General features: G+C 37.2%; 1 protein-coding gene across 2 annotated transcripts in view; it reads right to left on the bottom strand.

Annotated features, from left to right (window-relative positions):
* The window catches only part of ARMC3 (armadillo repeat containing 3), a 50,756-nt gene that overhangs the window by 7,369 nt on the left and 19,019 nt on the right, over nt 1-24,368 (bottom strand). The window contains exons 8-15 of one of the 2 annotated variants that reach the window (XM_010290783.1): nt 22,623-22,775; nt 22,397-22,502; nt 9,663-9,912; nt 8,282-8,418; nt 4,677-4,845; nt 3,712-3,812; nt 2,540-2,635; nt 773-862 (exon numbers count right to left, since the gene is read on the bottom strand). In XM_010290783.1, the coding sequence (XP_010289085.1) occupies nt 773-862; nt 2,540-2,635; nt 3,712-3,812; nt 4,677-4,845; nt 8,282-8,418; nt 9,663-9,912; nt 22,397-22,502; nt 22,623-22,775 (1,102 nt within the window). The remainder of the gene's footprint in view (nt 1-772; nt 863-2,539; nt 2,636-3,711; nt 3,813-4,676; nt 4,846-8,281; nt 8,419-9,662; nt 9,913-22,396; nt 22,503-22,622; nt 22,776-24,368) is intronic. The other variant, XM_010290784.1, reaches the window with a different exon arrangement.

Genomic DNA, 24,368 nt, shown 5'->3' with positions numbered 1-24,368 from the left:
TGTATCCCTGCAAGTTTACTATGGGAAATTGAGCCAGGTGGTGTTTTTTCCTAAATAAAATTTTTTGCTTTCCAGAAGTGTTATGGTGCTAACAGAGCAGTCATTTACTGTGTAATTGACATAAATGACATTAAAAAGCAACTATTCAAGGGTATCCTCATCTCACACTATAATAAACAAATATATTATCTTGTCAGAACAGGTGTCTCAGCTCTGCAAAGCTGCTTGAGACTATGCAACATGGTCTATGACTCTAGAGCATCTTTTGAGATGAAGGAATCTCCTACTGGAATCCCCTACTGGTGCGGAGCAAACATAACTGGGGGTCAGTATTTCTCCTTGCCTCCTGCTCCATTTGAGTAAACTGGCATATACAAGGTGGGTCATGACCAGAGCATGCTGGGCATCAGGAGGACTTGGTAAGCTAGAAGCTAGAACAAGTAGGTAAGTGAGGTAAGACACTCAAGATGCACTCTTCTGCATCCTTCAGGATGCAAACAGGAACCTTCCACAGTGCAATTCATATGGACCATTGCAGGTATCTACTACAAAATGATTTAAACTGAATTCCAGAAGTGCTTGCAATCCAAATAACTAGTCGAATGTAAACATCTGCCTTGTAAGTCAATAACTTTTGGATAGACTTATCTCACAGTTCAGGTCCTGATTTAAGTTAGAACCTCAACTCTTCACAGTCAGTAGCTATTATCTGTCAACAATTTGCATGTCAGTTTTAAACAAACTGATACACATATAATTCAAAGCATAATACCTTAAGCCTTTTTCTCTAGCGCTGCTTTTGCTCAGTGAAGTCCGTTGTCCAGATGACTCCTGCTTTGCCTCCATTGGAGATACCATTGAACTATTGAGATAACAAAGCAGGTTCCAATTTTCTCTTGATTTCATCTCTCAAGCACACACAGATACATACATACACAGAAATATATAAGCAGTCTAAGAAATCAACCATTATCTATCAATAAAATGCCTGTATAGAGAGTAGAATATCATAGTTCATGGATGAGCTCCAAGCTAAAAATTGCAAACACAGTACCTGCGTTCCTAGAACAGACCCTCCATCTCTCCCTTCTTTTCAAACCCTGCAGCACTTAGCATTTTGTAATGCCCACCACTGACTAGAATTAACAGCCCTGAAGCATGGCCAAGGCCCCCTATGCCATAAAATAAGGAAAATTAGGAAGTCAGGACTGGGACCCACAGAAACCAGCATAATAAATGGTCAGGTCACTGTTAGCTAACAGAAAAGCCAAGGAGAGTTGTAGGTTACAAAAACTAGCTTGACATTTTCTGCAAGACATTGCCAGTTAAAATTGTTTTCAGTATCTTTTGATAGTCATATGGTTTAGTTTTAGGCAGCCCTGCAAGGAGCAGGGAGTTGGACTCAATGATTCTTATGGGTCCCTTCCAACTTAAGATATTCTATGATTCTATGTTCCTGTGAAGGACTAGACGCCATCCCACTGATGGCAAGGAGCCTCTATTTGGACTAGTTTTGGAATCCTGAACATTCCCCTGGAATTAGGCATGTATACCTGCCTTCTCTGAAAGGTACTGTTGTGGTCGTGATTGTGCTGCTGTTTTACATAAAGAGTTACCAGTTCAGTTGGGAGACGAGGGTTCAGTTTTCTTCCACAGGAACAAACTAAGGGTTAAGCATTTATACTAAAAGTCATCAAGGCAAGGACTAGAGCTTTGGTCTCAACTCTCTCAGCTAAGTGCCCTAACAGCTGAAGTAGAAAGCTCTGTTCATTATTCCTCTTCATTAGTAAACAGCTACAACGACCCAGGAGGAGACTGCTAAACCCCAAATGGCATGTGGTCAGCTCTCTGCGGGTGGGAGGGACAGGCTCAGATCTTCTTTCTGTAAAAGCAGGAGATTAAGTTCCCACAACAAGGTTAGAGATTCTGACCTATTTGGGTATGAGCAGACATGCCCACCAGATCAGTTCCACAGAAAGGACTGCAGGACTGTAGCTAGTGTATGGTAGGGATCGGAGGGAGCGCTGCAAGAGAAAGGCATTTTTAGGTTTGTTGCTGTCAGAACTGCTGGGACAGTTCTGAGCACACCCTTCTCAGCTTTTAGTCATCTATGGAATTTCACTGGAAGAAATTTATTCTAGAAATAAGGATGTGTGTAGGCAGTGTAGGAACTTTTTTGTGGGTCTAGGTTCTAAACTGAGAAAGAACTTGTACCCTAACTTCCTTGTGTCTTGGTTGCCAAGCTGTAAAATAACAGCATTTCACTGCCTCCTAGGGATATTGAAAGGAAGAACAGCCAAATAAATATGAGATGTTCAAATACAGCATGAGGAGGGAGGACAAATAATAGTACTAAGATAGAAAAAGGAAGATTACTGCAATTAGGAGGTGAAAGAAAGACTCCAAAAACATATTTAACAATGTATGTGAACATTTGTACTATGTTAGGAAATTTTCTATAACTATTTTCAATCAGAATTCTATTTCTAATGTTAGAAAGCAGTAACAGAGTATTGACAAGTAAATCTTAAGACCATACCTTACTTTTTCTCTACTGCCTTTTCTGGAAACAGAAGGCAACAAGATAGTCTGTTCATAAAATGAATCTTGTGTCTTCTCCTCTACTGCAAGGACACTGAAACAGAACAAGATATTTTTGCATATTATTTGCAGAGATAGTACTTGCATGTTAAGCTATGAAAATTGAGTTCTGATCTTAAAGGACAGTAAATATATTCATAGGAATTACATAAGTGGAAGAAATAACATAACCACTAATAAACCAGATACTGATTCAGGGATCAAAAATGAAATACAGAATACCAAATGATGGATATGAGTAACTGGGGAGTAAGACTGCTGCCAAGGTGCAAAGGCAAGAAGCTGTATCAAAGTCAAAGAAAGAAGACCTGATAGTTAAAGACAACTCTAGGAATCAACAAAGACCATGGAAGTTTAATTTGTCATAGATATTCTCAGACATCTTTATGGTGTCATATACAAGCTTAAAAGGGAAGATAATGATACTGTAAACCAAATATGTGATGTGTTGACAGAGAAGAAGGTTTTGGACTTGCAAAATATTGGTAGAGCATTCTTTGATCTGTAAGACTGTTTACAGGAAATGACTCCAGGTTAAAGAAGCCCAATACCAACTTCCTGCATTCAAATCTAAGGAGATTTGTTAGGCTGGCTTCAACTTAAACAGAGAAGAAATGGACACAGGTTCTTTATCAAGTCTGAAAGCTTGATGCTTGGGATGTTATGCTTAAAATTCCATGCATTTATCTGTACAAGAAGATCATAAAATCATAGGTTTTATTGTCGCATGTTGATATTCAGCTTAGATGACATAATTATCATGGCAGATGACAAGCTTTGTTAGAAACAGTAAAACACTGGGTGTCCCACCATCAGGAAGGGTGCTAAATACTGAGTCTTAATGGCTATGTTAAAAAAAAGCAACTCAACTGAATAAATCTTTTCTGTCTAGCAGGAAAAGAAGTTATTTTCCAAATTCTTACTTTATAAAATAGAAAATCTATGCCTTCTAGGACATGAAGTTCTATGCTGACATCTCTCTTTTTCATATATATGTGTGTATATATACAGTGTATATATATATAGTACAGTAGTTTTTACTGGAAACAGTGAAAATGATGGGAAAGATGAGCTATTGCAATAAATGTTGGTAGATCAAACAGAACTCACTCTTCTCGTGGCTTAGCATTAATGAAGATTATGGCCCGACGGTCAGTAAGCTCTTGCATACTCAGTTCCTCCAAAGATAAAAATTTCACCCCAGGTTTTATCTACAAGAAAATCAGAATAAAAGATAAGCTGTTCTGTTCAGTTAAAGATGAAGAGAAAAAAAAATTAAAAGATACCTAATGAGTAATTTAAAATTCTGAGTCCTTAACAGAAGACTTACATAAGAACTTATAAAGTCATTTAAAATACATGAAATTGGTTTCTTCTTCATTTGCATTTTCTTCATTAATGTTCTTAAAAAAGATTGTTTATAAATAATTTAACTTGTAATTGTTGTTACTATGTCATTCTAAACAGTTCTAGAATAAAGAAATGTTCCTGCCTACGATATAGGATAGAATTTTCAAAAGCAACCAACTGCTTTAGGAGCAGGTATTTCACTGATTTTCTGTAAGACTGGTATTTCTAATTCATTTGGGCATTTTTGAAAGTCCTTCTCAGATTTAAACTGAACACAGCACTAACAAATGATACAGAGTGGAGTCATTCTTTATATATAAACAGTGCTTTGTGAGAGAAAGGATCATGACCAAGGTGAAAACACGAACTCTCTCCTTCTTCATGTAAAACTAACCAAATAAAAAGTTCATAGGTCATTCAGTGTCAGGTTAGTATTAAGTAGAGACCAGAAGAACTAAGGTCTGAGAAAGGATCTGGAAAGGAACTGGGAGCTGCACAGCTTACATTGGGAAGAAGATTGCAACGAGGGGATAGCATGAAGATGATGAGATTTCACCCACAAAGAAAGATAATTAAAAGAAATTAGTATAAATGCTGGGAAACTTCAAGAAAAGAAAATAAAGCATTTTATGTAGCCAGATTCTGGCTTTTGCTATAATACCTTTTCTAAATCAAGGAGAAAATTTTACTCTTTCTAGTAGAGTAATTTATTTAAAATAGCTTACCTGACCACAATCATAGAATCTGTCAGTAATGATGTTATGTGATGATAAATATCCCATGCGGCTGTACTTTTGGGAAAGATTGTTATCAAGTAGCTTTTCCAGAGCAGCTTCACTAAAAATATTTTTGCGCCCTGTTGATAGATTAATTTCTTCTAGGATGTCTAAAGCACTGTTAAACAGAATACAAAGGCTAGTTCATCATTAAATACCAATTAATTGTTATTGTACAATTGGTTTTTAGCATTGACAAAGCCAAGACAGATTAATTTCCAAGTGCCAGCCTGCTGACCCCTGGGCCAGCAAGGAGCTGGCTGTGCTGCACAGAATTCCTTCTCTAGGGGAGGAAAATGCCTTGCAGTGCTTAAAAGCAAAAAGCAATTCTTCTAGGCAGTTAAACAGTTACGTAAAGAAATGTATGCCATTGTGTGCCAGGATGCCACAACCTTTCATCAGAACGATGTTAGGTACCACAGAGAACTTGAGAAAAAGAAAGATGTAAAAGCAGAGTAGAAAGAAAAATGTTCAGAGCTGACCATATGATACACTTCGGGAACCTCTCTCCAACCTGCAATGCAATTTGCAGATTCCATTACACAATCTGTGAATCCTTCTAGCTTAGGACTGTTACTGTGATTGGGGAGTAATGGTTGGCAGAGATTTGCAACACACAGATGAGCATGGAAACCAAAGCAGTTGTGCCAGCATCACCAGGTGTAGGAATTTTGCAGCATGGAGGTAGAAACAATAATCATGTGGGGACACGGGAGGACAGGAATTCATTCCTTAAGGTGGTTTTGGTGCTGAAACCCACATACTGATAACTTCTGACCTGAGAAACTTAGGAAAAGGTCACTAAGAAGAAAAAGGAAGCAGAATCAGGAGAACATAACACAGTGCAGTTTTGGAACTGTTTAGGAATGAAAACAACAGGAAAAAAGGAAATATATTAATATGTGTGTATGTATATTCAAATGTATATCTGTGTGTGTCTATACACACATGCAGACATTCTTTGCATCCTAAGGAATCAATTTTTTATATATATATAATGAACTCCATGTTTAGACTGCCCGTTTCCCTCTGTGAACTACACAGGGAGCCTCAGCTGTGGACATTTACAATGTAGACTTCTGAAGGTATGACAGATGGATTCCAGAGAACAAGTTTTTTAGGCAAGGCAAATGACAACCTTCTCTTGGAAGACAGCAATGGGAGAAAATAGTGGAAGAGCAGTACAGGCTATTTGTCATACAGCATCCTGCAACAAAGTCAGGTAACCAGCAAGTAATGCAGGGAAGAATTTTAAAGGGGAAAATGAGTAAGAAAAGCCTAGTGAGTACGGCAGTGTTGAAGACAGATGACATTACAGGCACAATGGCACATCATCCTCATGTGGAAGAAGGACAAGCCAAAAAGGGACAAATATGGCTGCACCAAAAATTCTGTGAAGACCCAAAAGCCAAAAAAGGACTCATACAGAAATGGAAACACTTCCAACAGGGAAGAAAAAGTAAGGGAAAAAACTGAAAGGCCCAGAGGAAAAGTGCAATACAACTATTCAGGGACTGAAACAAAAATAAATGTTTCATATGCTGCAAGTCAGAGAGGAAAATGTAGGCCTATTACTCAATGCGGGAAGAAAACTCATAACAGATGGCACAGAAAAGACTGAAGTGTCTGATGCCTTTTTTGCTTCAGTTTTCATAAAAAGGTTGCGAGCAGATGCCTGGCAGCAATATTAACAAGGAGTGGAAACAGTAGGCTTAACATGTCTAGAATAAGTTTGAAAAGGCAAAGTTATCAGTGCCTGAGGAGACTTATCTCATAGTACTCTATGAATTGGCAAAAGCAACCTCTGAACTATTTATAATGATATTTGAAAATTCGGGGAGGACAGACTAGGTGCCAGGAGAATGGAGAAGGGCAAAGATAGTATCTAGATTTGAAAAAGGAAGAACAAGGAAATAAGAGAGATCATTCAGCCAAATTTCAGTGTCCAAAGGACACCACATCAAATTATTAAACAATCAGTTTGCAAGCAACATGAGATAAGATGGTAAGAAATAGCCATTATGTATTTGTCAAGAATAAATCAGGTAAAGCCAATCTAATCCTTTCTGTGATAGGGTAACCGACTTAATGCATAGGCAGAAGAAGTACATGTGAGATACGAGTTGACTTTGAGATATGTTTTGACTTTAATAAGTCTTTTCATGTATTCCTACTTGAATACTCATGAGCAAGTCAGGGAAATATGATCTACATGAAAATAACATGAAGTAGTGCCTGACTGGTTGAAAAACTATGCTTAATGTATTATTATCAATAATATGCTGTCAAACTGGAAGGACACATAAATTAGAGTCCTACTCTGATACTGTCACAAAGAAAGGATTAAATAAGAACAGTGCTATATGCAAGATATGGCAAATAATTACTGAGATTTATTTGATGGTGGTATGACCTCAGCTGAAGTACCTCATCCAGGCTGGGAGACAGCACTTCAAAATGGCATAAATAAATGAGAGAAATTCAGAGATGTGTGACAAAATGCTACAAGATTTCAAAACAGAAAGGAGTTTAACACTTTTACTTTGTCATGAAAAAGAAACTGAGAGGGGGACATGGAACGTGAGAAAATTCAATAAGTTAAACTCAGATTGCTGTAAAAAGGTGGTTATTCAATCCTGCTGAAAGTAGGACAACATGTAGTTGAATTGTTTTGCTGTAAAGGGTATTTAGAACACAAAAACCCCTTCTAATTGTAAGGATACTTCAGTACTGGAACAGGTTACCTCGAAAAGTTGTGAAAATCCCTCAGAATTGGTATTTACACTTAACAAGCAAAAATATGTCAATGTACCGGATTCAGTCTTATAGTGGGCAGATGGAAAACATCACCTTTGAGGTCCCCTGCAGACCTAAATTTCTGAGATTCTCGCTCTGCAGAATCCACCCATAGGTGGATTTCAAGTATCTGTACAGTAATCAGAGAAATGTCCAGCAGAGGGAGCAGGACAATTACATATATTTTAATTTAACAACAAGCAAAAGAGTGACCCCTTATAAGGAGCCCTGTGCCATAATTCTTAGAACATAAAACAGCTTTTGTAATTCAGATATTAATATATGGAACTTGCAGTTTCTAAGAAGGAATAAAATAGAGTCTCTTTTACATGACACTTCAGCACACCTGCAGTTAACCAGTTCATAGATAAAATTTAGCCTGTGTGTAATAAGTACAATTTACTGTATATTGAACTTGGCCAGAAACTTTAATTTCTGTTTCATATGTATGGGGCACTGTAGTGCCTAATTTTGACTGATATAAGCACAGCTTTGCTATAAAGCCTAATTCAGTCACTGAAACAATAATGTTTTTGTAATTCCAGACAGTTCTCTCTTTGGGCTTGCTTTTTTTTTAAGACTTCTGTTACTTAAAATCAATACCGTTTCATCTGTTACATCTGTGGTGCAAAAGTAGTTTCTGCTTACCAGAAAGTATAGCTTAACTTTGTTATTCTGCTATAAATATGTAAAGATCAACTTAATAGAGTTCTCTCATCAAAATCTTCCATCTGCCCCTTGATACTATTTCTACTCACCCTAGCCTGCACAGTTCAACAGCGGTTAATTCATCACTTGCACAGACCATAACAGCCCAACAGACATTTCTTCTGACTTCTTCATTCTGAGAATGCAGCAATTCAACAAGTGGTCCCAGTCCACCTGCATTTCTTAACTATAAAAAAAATTGAAGACGTTGCCACTTATATATTTCATCTGTCTCAGCAAGAACAGCCTGTGAAATTCACCTTGGGAAACATTCAAGCCTTGTAGACAAGCTATGCTGGGCTGGTAGAAAGGCCATTTATGGGGGTTCTCTGCTTCTGTGAACCCTGCGCAGGCTGGAGCTAAAACTGAGCTTCAGAGTGGTTCAAGGCACACATCCCTTCTGGCTCTGGCTTGCTTTGCAGTTATTAGATTGTGGTGTGGAAACGGAAGAGACTATGCAACTCCACACTGCCACGGAGAGTTACACAGCTTTTTCTGTGTTCTAGCTGCCTCCTAGCAACTAATTTACATCACAATATATTTGAATTTGTATTGTATTGTACGTATGACAATCTTATTAACATCCTATTCTCTTGTGTGCTACAGTATCTTTCCTATACACGCTGGAGGAAATATTGCTCATTTGGATTTTTGAAGAGAAAGACATTTTAAGGACACTGAAAGAGGTAGATTAATTATCTCTGCCCCTTATTCATGTCCTAATTAACAGCCTTGACCCATGAGAAATCCCCAGCTCATGATCTATGAATCACAGAATCACAGAATCACTAGGTTGGAAAGTACCTTCAAGATCATCAAGTCCAACCATTAATCCAGCGCCACCCTGTCCCTAAACCATGTCCTGAAGCGCCACATCCACAAAGTGTTTTTTGAACATCCTTATTTATGAAAAGGAAATAATATGACCATTGATAAACAGCAAAAAGTTCAACTTCCTGGATGCCACCGATCAAGGGATTAATTATATTTTGAGTTTTATTTGAATTACATTTACTCCATGCACATCCACTATCTTATAAATCAAGATCAGACATTGCTGTTCAGGCCTTGAAAGTGGGCAATAGAACAATGCTGAGGGAGAGTAAAGAGGACAGAACTTCTCATCTTCAAAATACAGCCGACGGTTGCAGCTGAGAGAAACCTTGATGTTTAATGCTCATAAACATTAAGATATAGCCCTGGTTAACGCTCACTGAAGCCACTGGAAAGCTATAAAACATTAATTTGGTGTGAGCAAATACATCAGTAAAAATACAAATTAAAGAAAACCCTTTCCAAGTTCTCATGACAAACAGAGCTAAATTCAGCTGAACAAGCCTATGATGAAAGTGAAAAATTGGTTACTATCTAGAAACCCTGGGACTTTGGGACAGACATACAAAATACAAAGATGCTAGGAAAGTATTTTACCTCAGTTCTTGCATCAGCATCACAACCAAACGCAGCCACAGCAAAAGCTGCTTTGCTTTGCACTTGGCTGTTGGTCGAGCGCAACGGTTCTGCAAGCGCACTCATAATACCACGGCTCTGGATATTTACGCGGAATGGCTCTTGCATGGCCAGATTTGTTAGCACTGTGGCAGCATTAGCAACGGCTCCATCTCTCAGAGAGTTCAAGGTATTTACTAATGGCTCAATTCCTTCAGCCTCAGCAACAGCACTAGGAAAATGAAGGAGAAAAAAGAAATCTTTGTTATTTTAGGATCATTTTTTCTTCTTAGTGTGTTATACTTGCCAACTAAATTAGTATTACATTTCAAGAATATAAAATATTGCTTATCTGCAATAAGTTGCAAGACATGTTTATATTCTAAAATATAGTATGAAACTGTAATTAAAACTTGAACAGTGGCACCCCTTTTTGTGATGCCTTACCTATATTTGACTCACAGCGTGAAGCTCAAGAGGCACAACCTAAGCAGAAAAAAACTTCTGCTTAGTCTTTAGCTAAGTCACAAACTTCTGAAGTCTTTAGCTTATTAGGACATGGATTCTTCCTGAGATTTCAGAGTGAATGAAATCTTGCATCTTTTCAAAGATGCAGAATTTCTGTATCTTTAGTCCCAGGCAAATGCTTCTGCAGTTTCATTACTTCTCCCCACAATAATTCTAGCACTGTTTCTAATGAGGATTATAGTGCATGGAATATCACATGTTCTTTGTGCTGTCTCCATATATTTCTGTGATCAGTTACTTAGGTGTCACAAACATCGTACAGCAAGCTTCTGCCATTCTCACAGGGTAGATGTATATGGTCCAGTTCAGTGCAATGTAGAAATTATTGTGCTGCCTTTGTACATATAAAGCTGATGTAGACGGCAGGAGTGCAACAGACACATTGGCATAAAGTTTAGGGCTGGCTGTGACTGTGGTTCCACAGCAACTACTCTATCAGCAGCAGCTCCAACTTAAATATTCCCTTTGCTCCCAGATGACCATTGCAGCCATGGTTGGAAGGTGCTAAACAATGGGAACTTATTTCTTTGTCTATATCGTCTTAAGTCTAGATCATCTTACATTTGTTTCAGTGGTATTTTTTCCAATGTCATTATAAACCATCACACTATAAAAATTGAATTGTCTTCCTTCTGAGTTTGTATATAAAATTTGATCAAACGATTTGAGGCATATGTCCAATTTACTATCTGTAATTTTATATAGGGCCGGTATGGTGTTGGCGAATTATTCCTCCTGGAGCATCAGTAACTTTAATGCAAGCACTTCAGTCTCTGTTCAGAAGTGAATCCCATGTTTTCAGACCTGCAATGTACTCCTCAGAGTGTCTTCAATTAGCTGGATTTCCCCTTATCTGGGTGTCCTCCCTCCCCTTCCCTCCTTGACCAGATAAAGTAGAGCTGAAAATGTTTTGTTTGGTTGGTGGTTTTTTTGGGGGGGAGGGAAGGGGCATGGGGAGGGCAGTTGGTTTGTGTTTTGTTTTGGTTTTTTACTTGGGTAAGGCCACTGTATTTGTAGGTTCTCTGGCTAATATTGTCTTTTCTTCCCCATGAAAATTTTATTCAGATTTCCAGCTTCAGAAGTTCCGTAGCTCCATCTGGGCTGCTCTATATGGAGAAATCCTCGACATGTTGATTGCACATGTAAGGATCAGTTATACACCACATGTACTGCAAGTTTTCCGGAAAACATCACATTCATAGCACATGTAACAATGTACCTGCTGGCGAAGTGTGGGAGAGACGGACCGTACGTGCACACAGCCATGCACAGTAAGGCATGTCCATAAGCTATCAGACTTACAGCATTACACAGTATGTACACAAATAACTTACCCAGGGTGGGGGGAATCAAACAATTTTTCCTGTATCATGGATACACAGAAATTCCAGGATTTATGGGACAGATCCACTGCTCATAAAATGCATCACTGCATCTCACAGATGTAGTATATCCAATACTTCTGCAGTAAGTATAGGACTTACTACTATTCCTATACTATACCCAATAATACACGTATTCTCCTGTAGGAAATCCTAATAAACATATAGTCCCTAACAGCCTGATTCCAGGATACACTGAATGACGTAGCCGATCACATTATAAGCAGATTTACTACAATTTTCATAAAGCCAGCAAGTACACAAGTACTTGACAAAAGAGCAAGGTGACAGCTTCTCGTGTGTTCAGAGTTGACCTCAGCAAGGTACAGAGCCCAGCCAATTTTCTCAAGTGCCACTCCAAAAAGGTTGAGAACCACCGATTTAGAAGATCATACATATTTATTTCAATACTGTGTTCTACATCTATGCAGATTCATTTTTGAAATCACAGTTTCATGAATATGGTTTAATCAAGTAGCACAATGGATCACAAGGCAAAAAAGAATTCATGTTAGAAGTAAGAACAGCAGGTAACGAGAGTTGAAGGTAACCAATACCTTTGAGAATAAGATTTTAAGAGGGCGCTGTGTCCTGATAACAGATGCGTACAGAAGAGGTTATGAGGGAAGAAGGAAGAATGAGGAATCCATAGTTCAACTCTCCCTACCCCATAGCCCTCCGGAGAACCCAGAAATAGCGCTGCCACCCTGGGCCAGGGAGCCCCAGTCACTAGAGAGACCAGTGCCTGACCTCAGAAGGGAGCTGAAAGAATGAGTATGCTTAAATTTTTAAGGTGCTGAAATACTACAACGTTAAGATCTAAGTATGGAGGTCCTCGTTCCGTTCCATCTCGGGCAGAGATAGGCACTGTGTAGTTTTTTTATTACAAGGAAACAAAAGTCAGAGGAAGAAGCTTTTACCAGCATTGTCTTTGCCTAATGTAGATCAGCTCTAGCCTCTCTCTGCCTCCAGAACACACTCTGCTTCAGACACATCCTACTGAGCTGGTGCACTTTATCAGTGCTCCCACCACAGGACTACATCCTCACGGAAGAAGGCTCAAACCAAGAAGCCTTGGTTTAGCTGAAAAAAGTATACACTTTTTGATGTGGAAAAGCATTAAGTTATATAGATCCACAGCTTTTTTCCCTCCATGTTGTGTAAAGATTCAAAATACATCAATTTTCTTAACAAGAGAGAGAAAAGATTAGGGAAAAGGAAAGAAGACAATGACAAGGGGGGAAAAAAAAGGATGTTGCATTTGCAATATCACCATGGTTTTTTGAAAAGTGGAAGCTGACTATCAATTACAAACAAACCAACCTAAAAGCCCAGAGAAGGCAGGTGTAGAAATTACAGAGCTGAAACCAAAGTTAAAATAATTCAAATATTATGATTTATAAGCACATGGTTATGATCATTAGAGTGCCTAACAGAGTCAGGCATTTAACTTAACCAGGGTATACATGGTTCAGGTACCCTAATGACCTTAACCATGCTCTGTAGTGAAACAGTAAAATTCTGATTACAAATGAATTCAAATGACTGTATTCAAGAATAGCTAAAATATTTTTGTCAGGTGTCATTGGAGACGCAAATATTAAAAGGTCATATAATAAATATTTAATTTAAATGACTAATTTTAAATATACATCGTAACAAGTTGTTAAGAGATTTTCTTGAAAATTATCTAAAAGATCACTCAGGACTCAAAGAATAAATGCTGAAAGTTTGAGAAAAACAAATGTCTTTTTTCCCTGCAAAACTAAATTAAAAGTGGACAACAAAATCATTGCCAAAAGTTTCACAAAACAAACTTTTTTTAAACAGTTACTTTGGAGATGAGTTTCACTGAACTGAATATTTCGTTGCTTATAGGAAATAAGCTCAGACTTTGGTAGAGTGTTGTGAAAACAATCACCAGTAAAAAATGCACCAAAACTCTGTGGTTTTTTTTTTTTTTTTTTTTTTTTTTAGGACTGTAAGCTCTCTGGGGCAAGAACCACCTCTTTATTGGCATCACATCAAGCATAATAGCTCTGGTCCCTGAGCAAGGCTCCTAGTCATGGCAAGGAAGATCACAGATTATTTACTTCCTCAGGTGCATAGGGATTCCAGCCAGCTTTTCCTCCTGCAGAGAAGGTTCAGCAGAACGGCGAAAGCAACTATCAGCATTCAGAGAGCTGATGGAAAACCACTGAGACTGTTCCCCAAAGCCCTAACCTGAGCAGCCTCCCACAGAGGGGAGAGAGAGGGGAAGAGCAGTGGTGCAGCTTCACACTCCTACTTACTCTGGATTGTGCTTAATTTACACTAGTGAGAGTGACATTTCATAAAATAGTAAACTATGTTTGGTTTTGCTTCTTCTACCACAAGTAAACATAAAGTAATTGACATTAAATTACAATTTTATTTGCTTCTATGCTTCTTCTTCCCCCTTCTGACTGAGGATTTAACACAATTTCTGTTCAGAAAAAATTCAAATTTTTCCTACTTACAAAGGCCATTGGACTCCTTATGGACTTAATTTTCCAAATGGATTTGCAACCGCATCTTTAGTTTCTGTGCAAAATTACTGTGATTGTGTGTGAGGTGCTTAGCTAGCCATTTATGCCTGTGCGTATCTCATTTTAATACATAATTACATGTAAATTATGCATAAGAATTATGCATCTAATTACACACATTTTTAAAATCAAGTCTATCTGTGTTAAATCACATGACTTTTTTTTCATAGAAGGTATTTTTGATCCAGCTCTATTATGTAATTTCTGACTGAGAAAGAATATCATAACCAGAAGTTTGAAAAACCTCAAGAAATATTGTCCTTTTTATCCCTTAAATGTACTAGTATTCTTCATTTGCCGTGTTATGCCATCAGAAAAATCACATCCAATAAACATCTTCCACATTTACCAAAAATTTCACTTTGCAATGTAATTATTTTCAAAAGCAATTGACTGTTGTATATAGTCACTTTTTTTTTATTTAAAGACTAATATTACTTCCATTTTCTTCACCATACATGGGAAATTAATGTCAGTATGTTTATTCTTCAAAAGACTCTGTCCTGCAATTTGGGGCCCCTTTGTGCTCCAGTAAAAATGTTGATATCGACAAACCGTATTCATTTTTCATTTCAGGAACTGAACCCTCTATTCCTATTTTTTAATGACAAGTATCTTGTTAAAACATCAATAAACCCCAAACTCAATAAACCTCACAGTCTAGAAGCAATAAAACCTTAAACTGTCTGGGTTAGCAGAGACTCTAATACCGGACTCTCATTTAGTGATACAAAGCATCAGCAACAGTATGGCCAGCAGGAGCAGGGAAGTGATCGTGCCCCTGTACTCGGCACTGGTGAGGCCGCACCTTGAATCCTGTGTTCAGTTTTGGGCCCCTCACTACAAGAAGGACATTGAGGTGCTGGAGTGTGTCCAGAGAAGGGCAACGAAGCTGGTGAGGGGTCTGGAGAACAAGTCTTATGAGGAGAGGCTGAGGCAGCTGGGCTTGTTCAGCCTGGAGAAGAGGAGGCTGAGGGGAGACCTTATCGCTCTCTACACTACCTGAAAGGGGTTGTGGTGAGGTGGGTGTTGGTCTCTTCTCCCAAGTAACTAGTGACAGAACAAGAGGAAACGGTCCTTTCCAACCTTGGTGATTCTGTGATTCTGTGAAAGATCTTCTAAAGTCTGTCATTGAACTCATCTCACAAAGTTACATAGATCCCAGTTCTAAAACTGCAGTATACTTAATTCAAAATATTATAGGGGCATTGGTAATGAACTATCTATTCATGATATCTAAGCCCTTCAATTATAGTATTATTTGCAAACTGTATTAAGAATTTATGACACTTCCACTGTTATGAGAAAGGCTTGAAATTCAGCAATAGAAACCCTTTTTTCCATTAAAGATCCTGTGTAGCTTCAGCCACGATAAGTTCATGAAAAAGACACTATCCCCCTCTCTCCTTTTTCCAATCCAGGAAGTTGTGCATACAAAAATCAGTAACTCGGCACAAATGTTGAGAGTCTGAAATCCACATTGTTACAAAAGCAAAATAACAGGGAACATGCAGGAGTTGCCAGAGCAGCCTTCATGGAGGTGTAGTGGAAGGCAAGAAAGAGCCAGAGCAGGGTCCCCACAACTCATCTGAACACAGGGATTGAGGAGACAGTGGCTCCTCTTCATCTTTGGAATGAAGCTGGAAGCACCAGCTGAGGAAGGACAAAAAGTCTGTGCCAAGTCAGTCTCTCTACAAATAGTATTCGGATTGTGAAATTTGACCCCATCTTTCACTTCTGGGTAAGTGTTTTCTGTACAACTGCGAACTTACCTCAAATGGCAGCAATCTGTTTGCCTTGCTAAAGGTTCAAGCTTTTATGATGATTCAGAGCAGAGAAAATTATGCATTTGTTTTTCTCTCAAAATTAAATCTCTAAGAAAGTACACATACACTATTATGTTAAGGTAAAATTACTGAGCTTGCAAGTGAAAAGGTTTGAAATTACTTGTGAAAGCTGATTTTTAGCCCCTTGTGTGTATGACAGTTCAATTAGACAACATGCCACAGTCAAGTGTGCAGGTTAAATTCACAGCAGGACAGAATTAAGTTTGCATGATCAGCCATAAACCTGCAATTCCGTTATATACACTTAAATAAGTTCACACTATCCTAAAGAAATTTGTAACATATACTTAAATAATTTGCATTTAGTTTAGAAATATGCTACAAAGAAAATGTGCATGTAAAAGCACCAATACATTTGTCTGAAATTTACTCAAATGTAGAATAACCCTTTCCACTTTTAATTCATAAAAAGTATAATTCATCTCAGCGCATATCACTGAATGTCATTGTAGGGATACACACTCAAGAGAAATCATTGTACTTGTGCCACTATATAAAATGCCGTTTTCTCTCCCAGGCTTAGGAGTCTCTATCCAGGAAAAAAAAAGTTTCAGCTGATCCCACAGAAATCTACCATGGGAAGTTACAGGTGACAACACACATGCTCTGAGTGAAATTTCCAGCTTTCCACAACTTTCCACAGCTAAGATACCTATCATACTGCAAAGCTTTGAAGGCAAGAGAGTATAAACAGCCCAAAAGTTTTTGCTGTATCTATTAGGGGCAGAACTTCTATACAGTTGCTGTTATCCCAATTTAGAAGTGTTCTGTATTTGGTCTGAAACTATTTTGGGTACACTTAGGTTCTCATGCACTTCAGGATGCTGTGATATGAGATTTGTTTTAGATAGAGATGAATGCTCTGTATTGGTCTTTGTCTTCAACATAACTCCTGATAGTCAACAGAGTTTAAAAACAAACAAAAAACCAAATGGATAAATGCTTAAATTTTTTTGTCAAAGAGCTGAACTGGCAACAAAATGCAGTTGCAGTGTCTGAATCTATAAAGGGACTCTTCCATATAGCCACACCTTCACGAATGTAAGAGAGGTGGCTGAGCGAAACATTTTGCACCTGCCAGCAGGGCGTGATTTATGCCACTGTTCATGGGTTGCGTATCAGTCATCTGATGTGATGTTAAAGTCATAGTGGGAACCCATTTCTGAATGACATCCCAGCATTAGGACTTGATTCAGCTTTTCTGCCAAGGGAGAAATTTACTGTAAAACATTTTGCAGTTTTCAATACAAGTCAATATGTAACTTGTAAGAAAAAGCTTGTGAGCTCTTGGGTAATGACCGTGTTGTCTTTTTTCTTTAGAAAGCACTCATCACACTATGGATATACAGTAAAAGAAAGCCAAAACAGGAATCTGTTCATAGCATGAGTGAACTGTTTGTATTTGCATAGGGCTCAGCAGAATGGCCACTAATGTAAAAAATAAAAAACGAAACCACAAACCCCACCAAAATCCCTTCACCTTGCAGAACAGTAGCTCAAAAATGTAATTCTGTCACTAGGGGTCAGTATGAAAACATACTACCTTTACACAATACAGCTAGTGGCATTCTATTGTTGATTTCCTCCTTCAGAAACACAAACTTATGTATAAAGAAGAAATTAAACCATAAAAAAGATAAGACCTATACAATGGATTATTACATATTCCTGTTCTTAAATGTAGCTCTCATGTACCAGAAATTTCTGTTCCTGTTCTCATAAATTAACACACACATTCATGCAAATGTATCATCTTATGTAATACCAATGCCTCAATATTGATCCATTTATGTGAATTAGGTTCCATCTACAGTCTTGAAAGAGAAAAGGTATGATTACGTTTCCCATTTTCTAACAGGGAGGATTACTACCTAGTGGTAATAATAATAACTTCCTAATGATAATAACAAAATTTGAAATGTAAGAAAAATGGATATTCTTTAAATTTATTCCTTGACAGCCACACCCATCTTAAGAACAATAAATATCTGTTGTGGATACTGAAAATCTCCATTTAAGAGGGTGAGAGACTCTCCCTACAGGTAAGCATTATCTACATGGAACAGACTGAGATGTATTTTGGGTTGTTAGATCAGTATATGAATTTCAATTTGAAACAGATGCAACACCCACTGAAGTCAAGGGAACAACTCCTCACTGGGCACTACCCATAACCAATGAGTTCCCAACCTATCTTCCCAACCCCAATCTACTTCCAAATCTTGGAAATCTTGACACACATGAGAAAGCTCTCATTCAGATGCTGTGATAATGCCTGTAACTGCCTCTATGGTCATAATCTTGCTAATGTAAATTGGTCCACTGATTTCTGTGAAGAATTAAAGAATCACAAAATTAAGTAACATCAAGCTTTCTGACTTTGCAATTTTGGGGGTGATACTTTACTATCTTGAATCCAGATATAATACTTAGAAATATATAACATGACACTAATTATAAACCCCAGGAGAAATATTCTGCCAGGTCATAAGTCTGTCATGTACCACAATTTCCTGCAGCCCCTAGTACAGCTGAACAAAAATCATCCCTTTCCTTCTTCCCCCAGACCAAGCTCTAACTGAATGCTATAAATTTTGCACTTAAAATAAACAATTCAAGACAAATATTATTGAGGCTGTTAATTAGTTTTCATGTCCAGTACAAAGCTCTAAATTTCAGAGCATATGTTTTTCTTTAGTGGTAACTCCATTAGGTGCCCAGAATTCAGACATTGCCAGATTTATGAAGACAGCTATTAGAAATGGCATTTGTACTATGACAATACTGAAGAAAAGAATTGGTCAAATTAATGTCTAACTGGTGCACTTGAGATCTTATTTCTATGCAGTACTTCTAACTAATATAATATTTCTATTTAACACTATTAGTTTATCCTAAATACATGAAAAGCAAAAATGATGATACTTTAAATGGGAAAAAATAGGCAAAGGCTGAAGTAAAACGTTTGGTCTGTAGTTAGTTGTAAAGCACAGAATAATTTATTTTTCTCTCCAATAGATGGCACTGCTGCTTCTTTGTTTGTATGCAATTTTTCAATTTGTGCATAATGTACATTATTGAAGTGACTGTGCCTACATTTCCCAATGCTTGGACACATCAAAAATAGACAGATTTCACAGACTCTTTAAAATGGCATTCTGCTGCCCAAATAATTGCATACAGTTTTCAATAAAGCAAGTTAGTGTTCTGGATTAAAAAATGTGAAGTGGATGCAAATATCCAGCTGAACATAATTCTCTTCTTCCCAGAAGCAGACCCATGGAAAGAAATTCTGACACACATATCAAGGATGGCCTCAGAGCTATACAGATAGTAATATCCCCAAATAATTTCTTTATCATATGCTAGAATAAACACATGGGATTTTAAACTGCAGTATACTTTGCAATTTTATTTTTATTTAGAGTAATTACTGACAAGTTTACAAAGAACTTATCATGAATATGCAGCAGCATTAAAATTCTGTCATTACTTTATGATAAAATTCTGATAAAAGCATCATCTGGGGCTGTCAATCTGTAAACTAATGAGGCATTTGACCACCATACTTTTTTCTGTATGCTACTGAAGCATGACACAACATCAGCTATGCAGCAAAAGCTTAAATGCTGAGATATTTTTAAAGTTCTTTACAGTATTTTTAATGTGTTCTGATAGAGATCATATTGAAAATCCAGGTTTTCCAGTAAACCTGAAAACTCAAAAACGTTGGTATGGGACTCATGTTCTCTTCTGCTCTAGATCTGTGGTTAAAATACTACGGGGGTCAGAGTCATTCATTAAGTTACTTACTTTTGCAAAATTGAGGTTGCTTGGGGACTTGTGTGAAATGACAAGCTGGTCTCTGTCCCGTTCATCGTGAACAGGTGTTCTAATTACAAAACCTCCACCATATTTGACACCTTTATTAGCTTCCTCAGTTGAGAAACAAAGGATTGATTGGGTAAGGGTACAGAACTAGCCTTTCATTGCTGTGGGGAAGCACCTAAAGGTCAAGGTTAATATACGTTAGTGGGGGGTAGTATTGCCCATTGCCTATGCTGTTCTTGTGTTATTAATCAATGGAAGACTTTATCCTTATAAGCTAGCTATTGTGGGAGCCTTAATTATCCAATTTGTTTTAACTTGGGTTTTTTTTTCACATTATATGAAAAGCAGACAACAATTCTTGACCAAATATTCCTAACAGGAACAACAAATCTTCAGCAAAAATATCAGTGTATTGTACTCTGTTTATGTTCTATAATATGTACTGTACAAAATGAAAGGGCAAAATACACAACCTTCAATCAATACAATACATGCAAAAATGCTCATGAAATGAAATATGGCAGAACACATGCATATGAGTTCAACAAGATGGGATTTTTGGCTGGCTGGTGAAAACATTTATAGTAAATAGTCTTCTCCTGTAATTTAGCCATTTTGTTCTTGCCACATAAGGTCTACCTGCTACTACTAGCTTTATGATTTAACGTTCTTGGAGGGTTTATAACAAGAATCTAATATATAACCAATAAAAGGGCACTAGTCTCATTAGCCTCATTTGGGACAAGAATATTGTCACCATAATTACACAGCAAAGTCACATCATTGTAAAAGTATATCACCACCTTCATTATATGTACACTTATTTTCAGTGGTTTACAGACACACACACAAAATATTCCAGTATGAAGTATGCTTATGGTAACTCAATCTGGAATGCATTTTCTCCAAATTATTTTTTTTCCTATTATAAGAATGTAAAATAAACATGGGCGAGATAGTCAGTGAGCTGGAACTATACCAATTTTATCAGTTGAGGGTTCAACTCTATATATTCATTTAAAGATCCTAGTCACACTTGGACCTTTCTATGACTTATTAATGATTTTGATTTAGAAATGAAGCTTTGAAGTAATTATATAGTCACATGGCATTCATCCAATATGCATATTTAATGTAAATTATTGCTTCTTGATTTTCACAGAAGACGTGTGATTAGATTATCTGGTGCTTCCACATTGTTCTTGGAGCTGGACTGCAAAGAGAGAGAAGTGTACATAGGCCACCTTTACAATTTCCTGACTCTGCCCAGCAAGAAACAAATCCAAACTCCATTGTAATGCAGAGGAACAGAGACAGCTATTTCCCTGCCTGAGATCTCAGAGAATTGTTCTAGCAGTTGAGCTAAACAATGTCCTGACTATCTCCTTGGCAAAATAAACTGGCATAAGCTGCTATACCAAGTCAAAACTCTCCAGAGATTCCCTTTTCACAATATGAAACCTCAAAGGGCTGTGCTACGAAAAACAGCTGTAGCGGAGCTGGAAGTTTGACCCCTAGACTCCAGTACTGTGCTCTTTTTATGTGTGTATGACTCCCACTGACACCAACTGAAGAGTCATGCACATGAGGAGAGCAGAATATCAGACCAAAAAAATCTACTATGTGAATCTGAGAACAGAATATTATTCTCTTGTGTCAAATTATGGCTCCATCTGGTAACATTAAGTGAATACTGGTGACTATTAGAGCTGAATCAATAAATTGAAACAAATAATTTATTTGGTGAGTTATTTTACTTTTTCACTTCAAAGAATGCCTGTGAATGGATTACAACTTCCTTGAGTATATTCCAGGAAACTTTTAAGGAATTTTATTTTATGGTTTGTTGGTTACATATGATTGCTCATATACGTCAGACTGCTCTGTTTCTTTTCCCTGAACAGAACTTTTAATAGAGTTGGGATAACAGAACTCTGCAACTGACAGTAGAATTTAGTTGATACAATTATTTTGGAACTTATAGTCCGCTAACCACCCTTTGTTAGTTATTTTGCATACTGAAGTTACACTTCTTTTCTTTTAGATAATGCACTAGAAACATGCTCTACTACTTGGGAAAAAATAAAAAAAGAAAAACAATGCCAGAATATCTGAGTGCTATCTCCCTCAAAGACTGGGTTTAAATCAGTCAAAAAAGTTGCATGAACCATCCAATTTTAGGGGACACCTTACTGATTTTGAACTTTCAAAAAATATCCCTTATCAAATGTCTTAGATTATGTAGCATATTTTCCTCATATGTTGTCTTCAAAACATGATTTATATCTCTGCTTTCATTACATCTGCTTCATACCTTTTCTTAATAAAGCAAATGTTAGTAGAGATAGAGTAACTCTTGTAACACTGATGAGAACCAACCTATTCCAGATGACTCATAAGCACCAAAAAGTGCCTTATAGTCAAATTCGAACAGACCTGCCCTGTGGGGTAAGGACAAAATGAGGCATTCTTTAAAAATCAAAATATTTTCACTTATGTTCAGACTAGTGTTTTAGATTAGACTAGTGTTTTAAATTATAAGCTAATTATTGCAGACTCACCTTGCATTACTAGGACTGGCTGCTGTCAAATTAGCTAATGCTGTCACTGCAGCTTCTTTTACCTCTTCATTGTCACTGCTTAGCAACTGTACTAGCTGAGGAATCCCTTTGAAAGAAATAATTGTATACATGAACCTTTAAATAAACCATGACAATATGCAAAATTATAATATGTTCCTTATAAAAGGAAAAGCACAGACTCTCAATCCCTTCCCACCTTACTTACCCTGGAGTCCGAATGCACGTTTGCTAGCTAAATTCTCACACATGGCAGAAATTGCTTGGGAAGCAGCAACTTTAACTCCATCATTATCAACTTCCAAAAGGTTTATGAGACACTTCTCAACCTCCTCCTCACTTAAGATTTTTCTGTTTTCAGCTTTAAACGAAAAAGAACAATAGCATTATTCTGCATTAATTTTCCGAATCGATGAAAGGACATATAGTTGTTTCCAACATAACACTTGCTTCTGATACCATGGAAATGGAAATATTTTGTAATAGAGGCAGCAGCAATTAAGGAATGTGCATGAAGGACCTAATCCAAAACCCTTTAGACTTCAGTGAACTCTGAATCAAGCCCAAAAGATGACTATTAAATGCAGCTTTAAACATACATAGCCCAAAATGGATGAGAACAGAAGTGCAGGTGTTTGTTAGAAAGAGGCCCGAGTGAAACTTTTTCAGCCAGAAAGGCACTGAACAGCATAGAAGCTCTACAGTTACAAGGGTCAATAAACATTTAACCTTATGCATAGTTTAAAGTGGATTAATTACGTGCTGCAAGTTACACCTACATGGTAAAATTTGGTATCAAAGAAATTCAGGAACTGAGAAGTCAGTAGGACTTGGACACATTTGGAAATTTTACCAGTGCTTACTAATATTTTGAGGGATCATTCCCTTATTTGGACTGTTGTCTTATGAATAAAAAGTTTAAAAATGAAATAAAAATATTGGAAGTTCACAAAGACAATGAAAAGAAAGTTTGACTGAAAACCTAGTTACAGCAGAAATGACTCAATGTACATGCATGAGATGGCTAGCCATTTTCTCCTCTCTAGCTCAATTTTAAATACTTTTAGAATCATCAGAGATAAACAATTGAAATCACAAATAAAACAGGGAGTATTTTAAGTGTCAGCAGAACCTTGGCCACAACCTTGACGCATTATCAGCCAGCTCTCAAGAGGAGGCCTCAACTGGGATTACAGACCATTTTGAGAAATAATAAAGTATGCCACTGGCCTGTTGCTTGCCAAAGTAGTCCATAATCCCTAACAATGATCTCTAGAGGTTCTTCATATCTCAGTAATTTCATTCTTGTACAGCAAGTTACTTATTACTATACAGATTTTCTCAAAAATTATTCTTGCTTTTAAAGGCAGGTGTGATGATGCATAAGCATTTCATTTTAAATTTATGCCTATATGAAATAATACTATGAATAATTAATCTGAATGAGTGAAAATAGTGGTTTAAAGTATGTTAAACAGAATAAATATTTTTCAATAATGTAGAAAAACATATTTTGGATTTGAATTTACAGGAAAGAGCTAGCTAGATTGATAGATGAAAATTATTAATATTTTAAGATCCAGGTGCCAATTCTATTTAAGGGATGAATATTTTCGGCAGATACTCTCTGTTTGTATGAGTTGTTTCCTTTGGCTTTTACTATAGAAAAGAAAGAATGTACAATTGAAAAGCATCCTTTGTACTCAATTCTCATGTCAGTGCCAACACCATATTTACAGTGATGAATTTCTTGACCCCTGAGTAAACTCAATATGTTGATTTAACACAAAGTAAAATACTCGGGCACACCCAACTAAAAGCGTCTGGAGTACTAACACTTCTGTCTAATTTTTCATGCACTGACCCCCATCATGAGCCAATCTTTGTTTTTCAATGTATTTTCCTATTTCCCCTTCTTATGCCAAAATTGTGATCAGAGTTCTACTGATTAACT

Source organism: Phaethon lepturus, unplaced genomic scaffold (assembly GCF_000687285.1).
Source record: "Phaethon lepturus isolate BGI_N335 unplaced genomic scaffold, ASM68728v1 scaffold9247, whole genome shotgun sequence".
Lineage (NCBI taxonomy): Eukaryota > Metazoa > Chordata > Aves > Phaethontiformes > Phaethontidae > Phaethon > Phaethon lepturus.
This window is presented reverse-complemented; position numbering and strand designations above follow the sequence as displayed.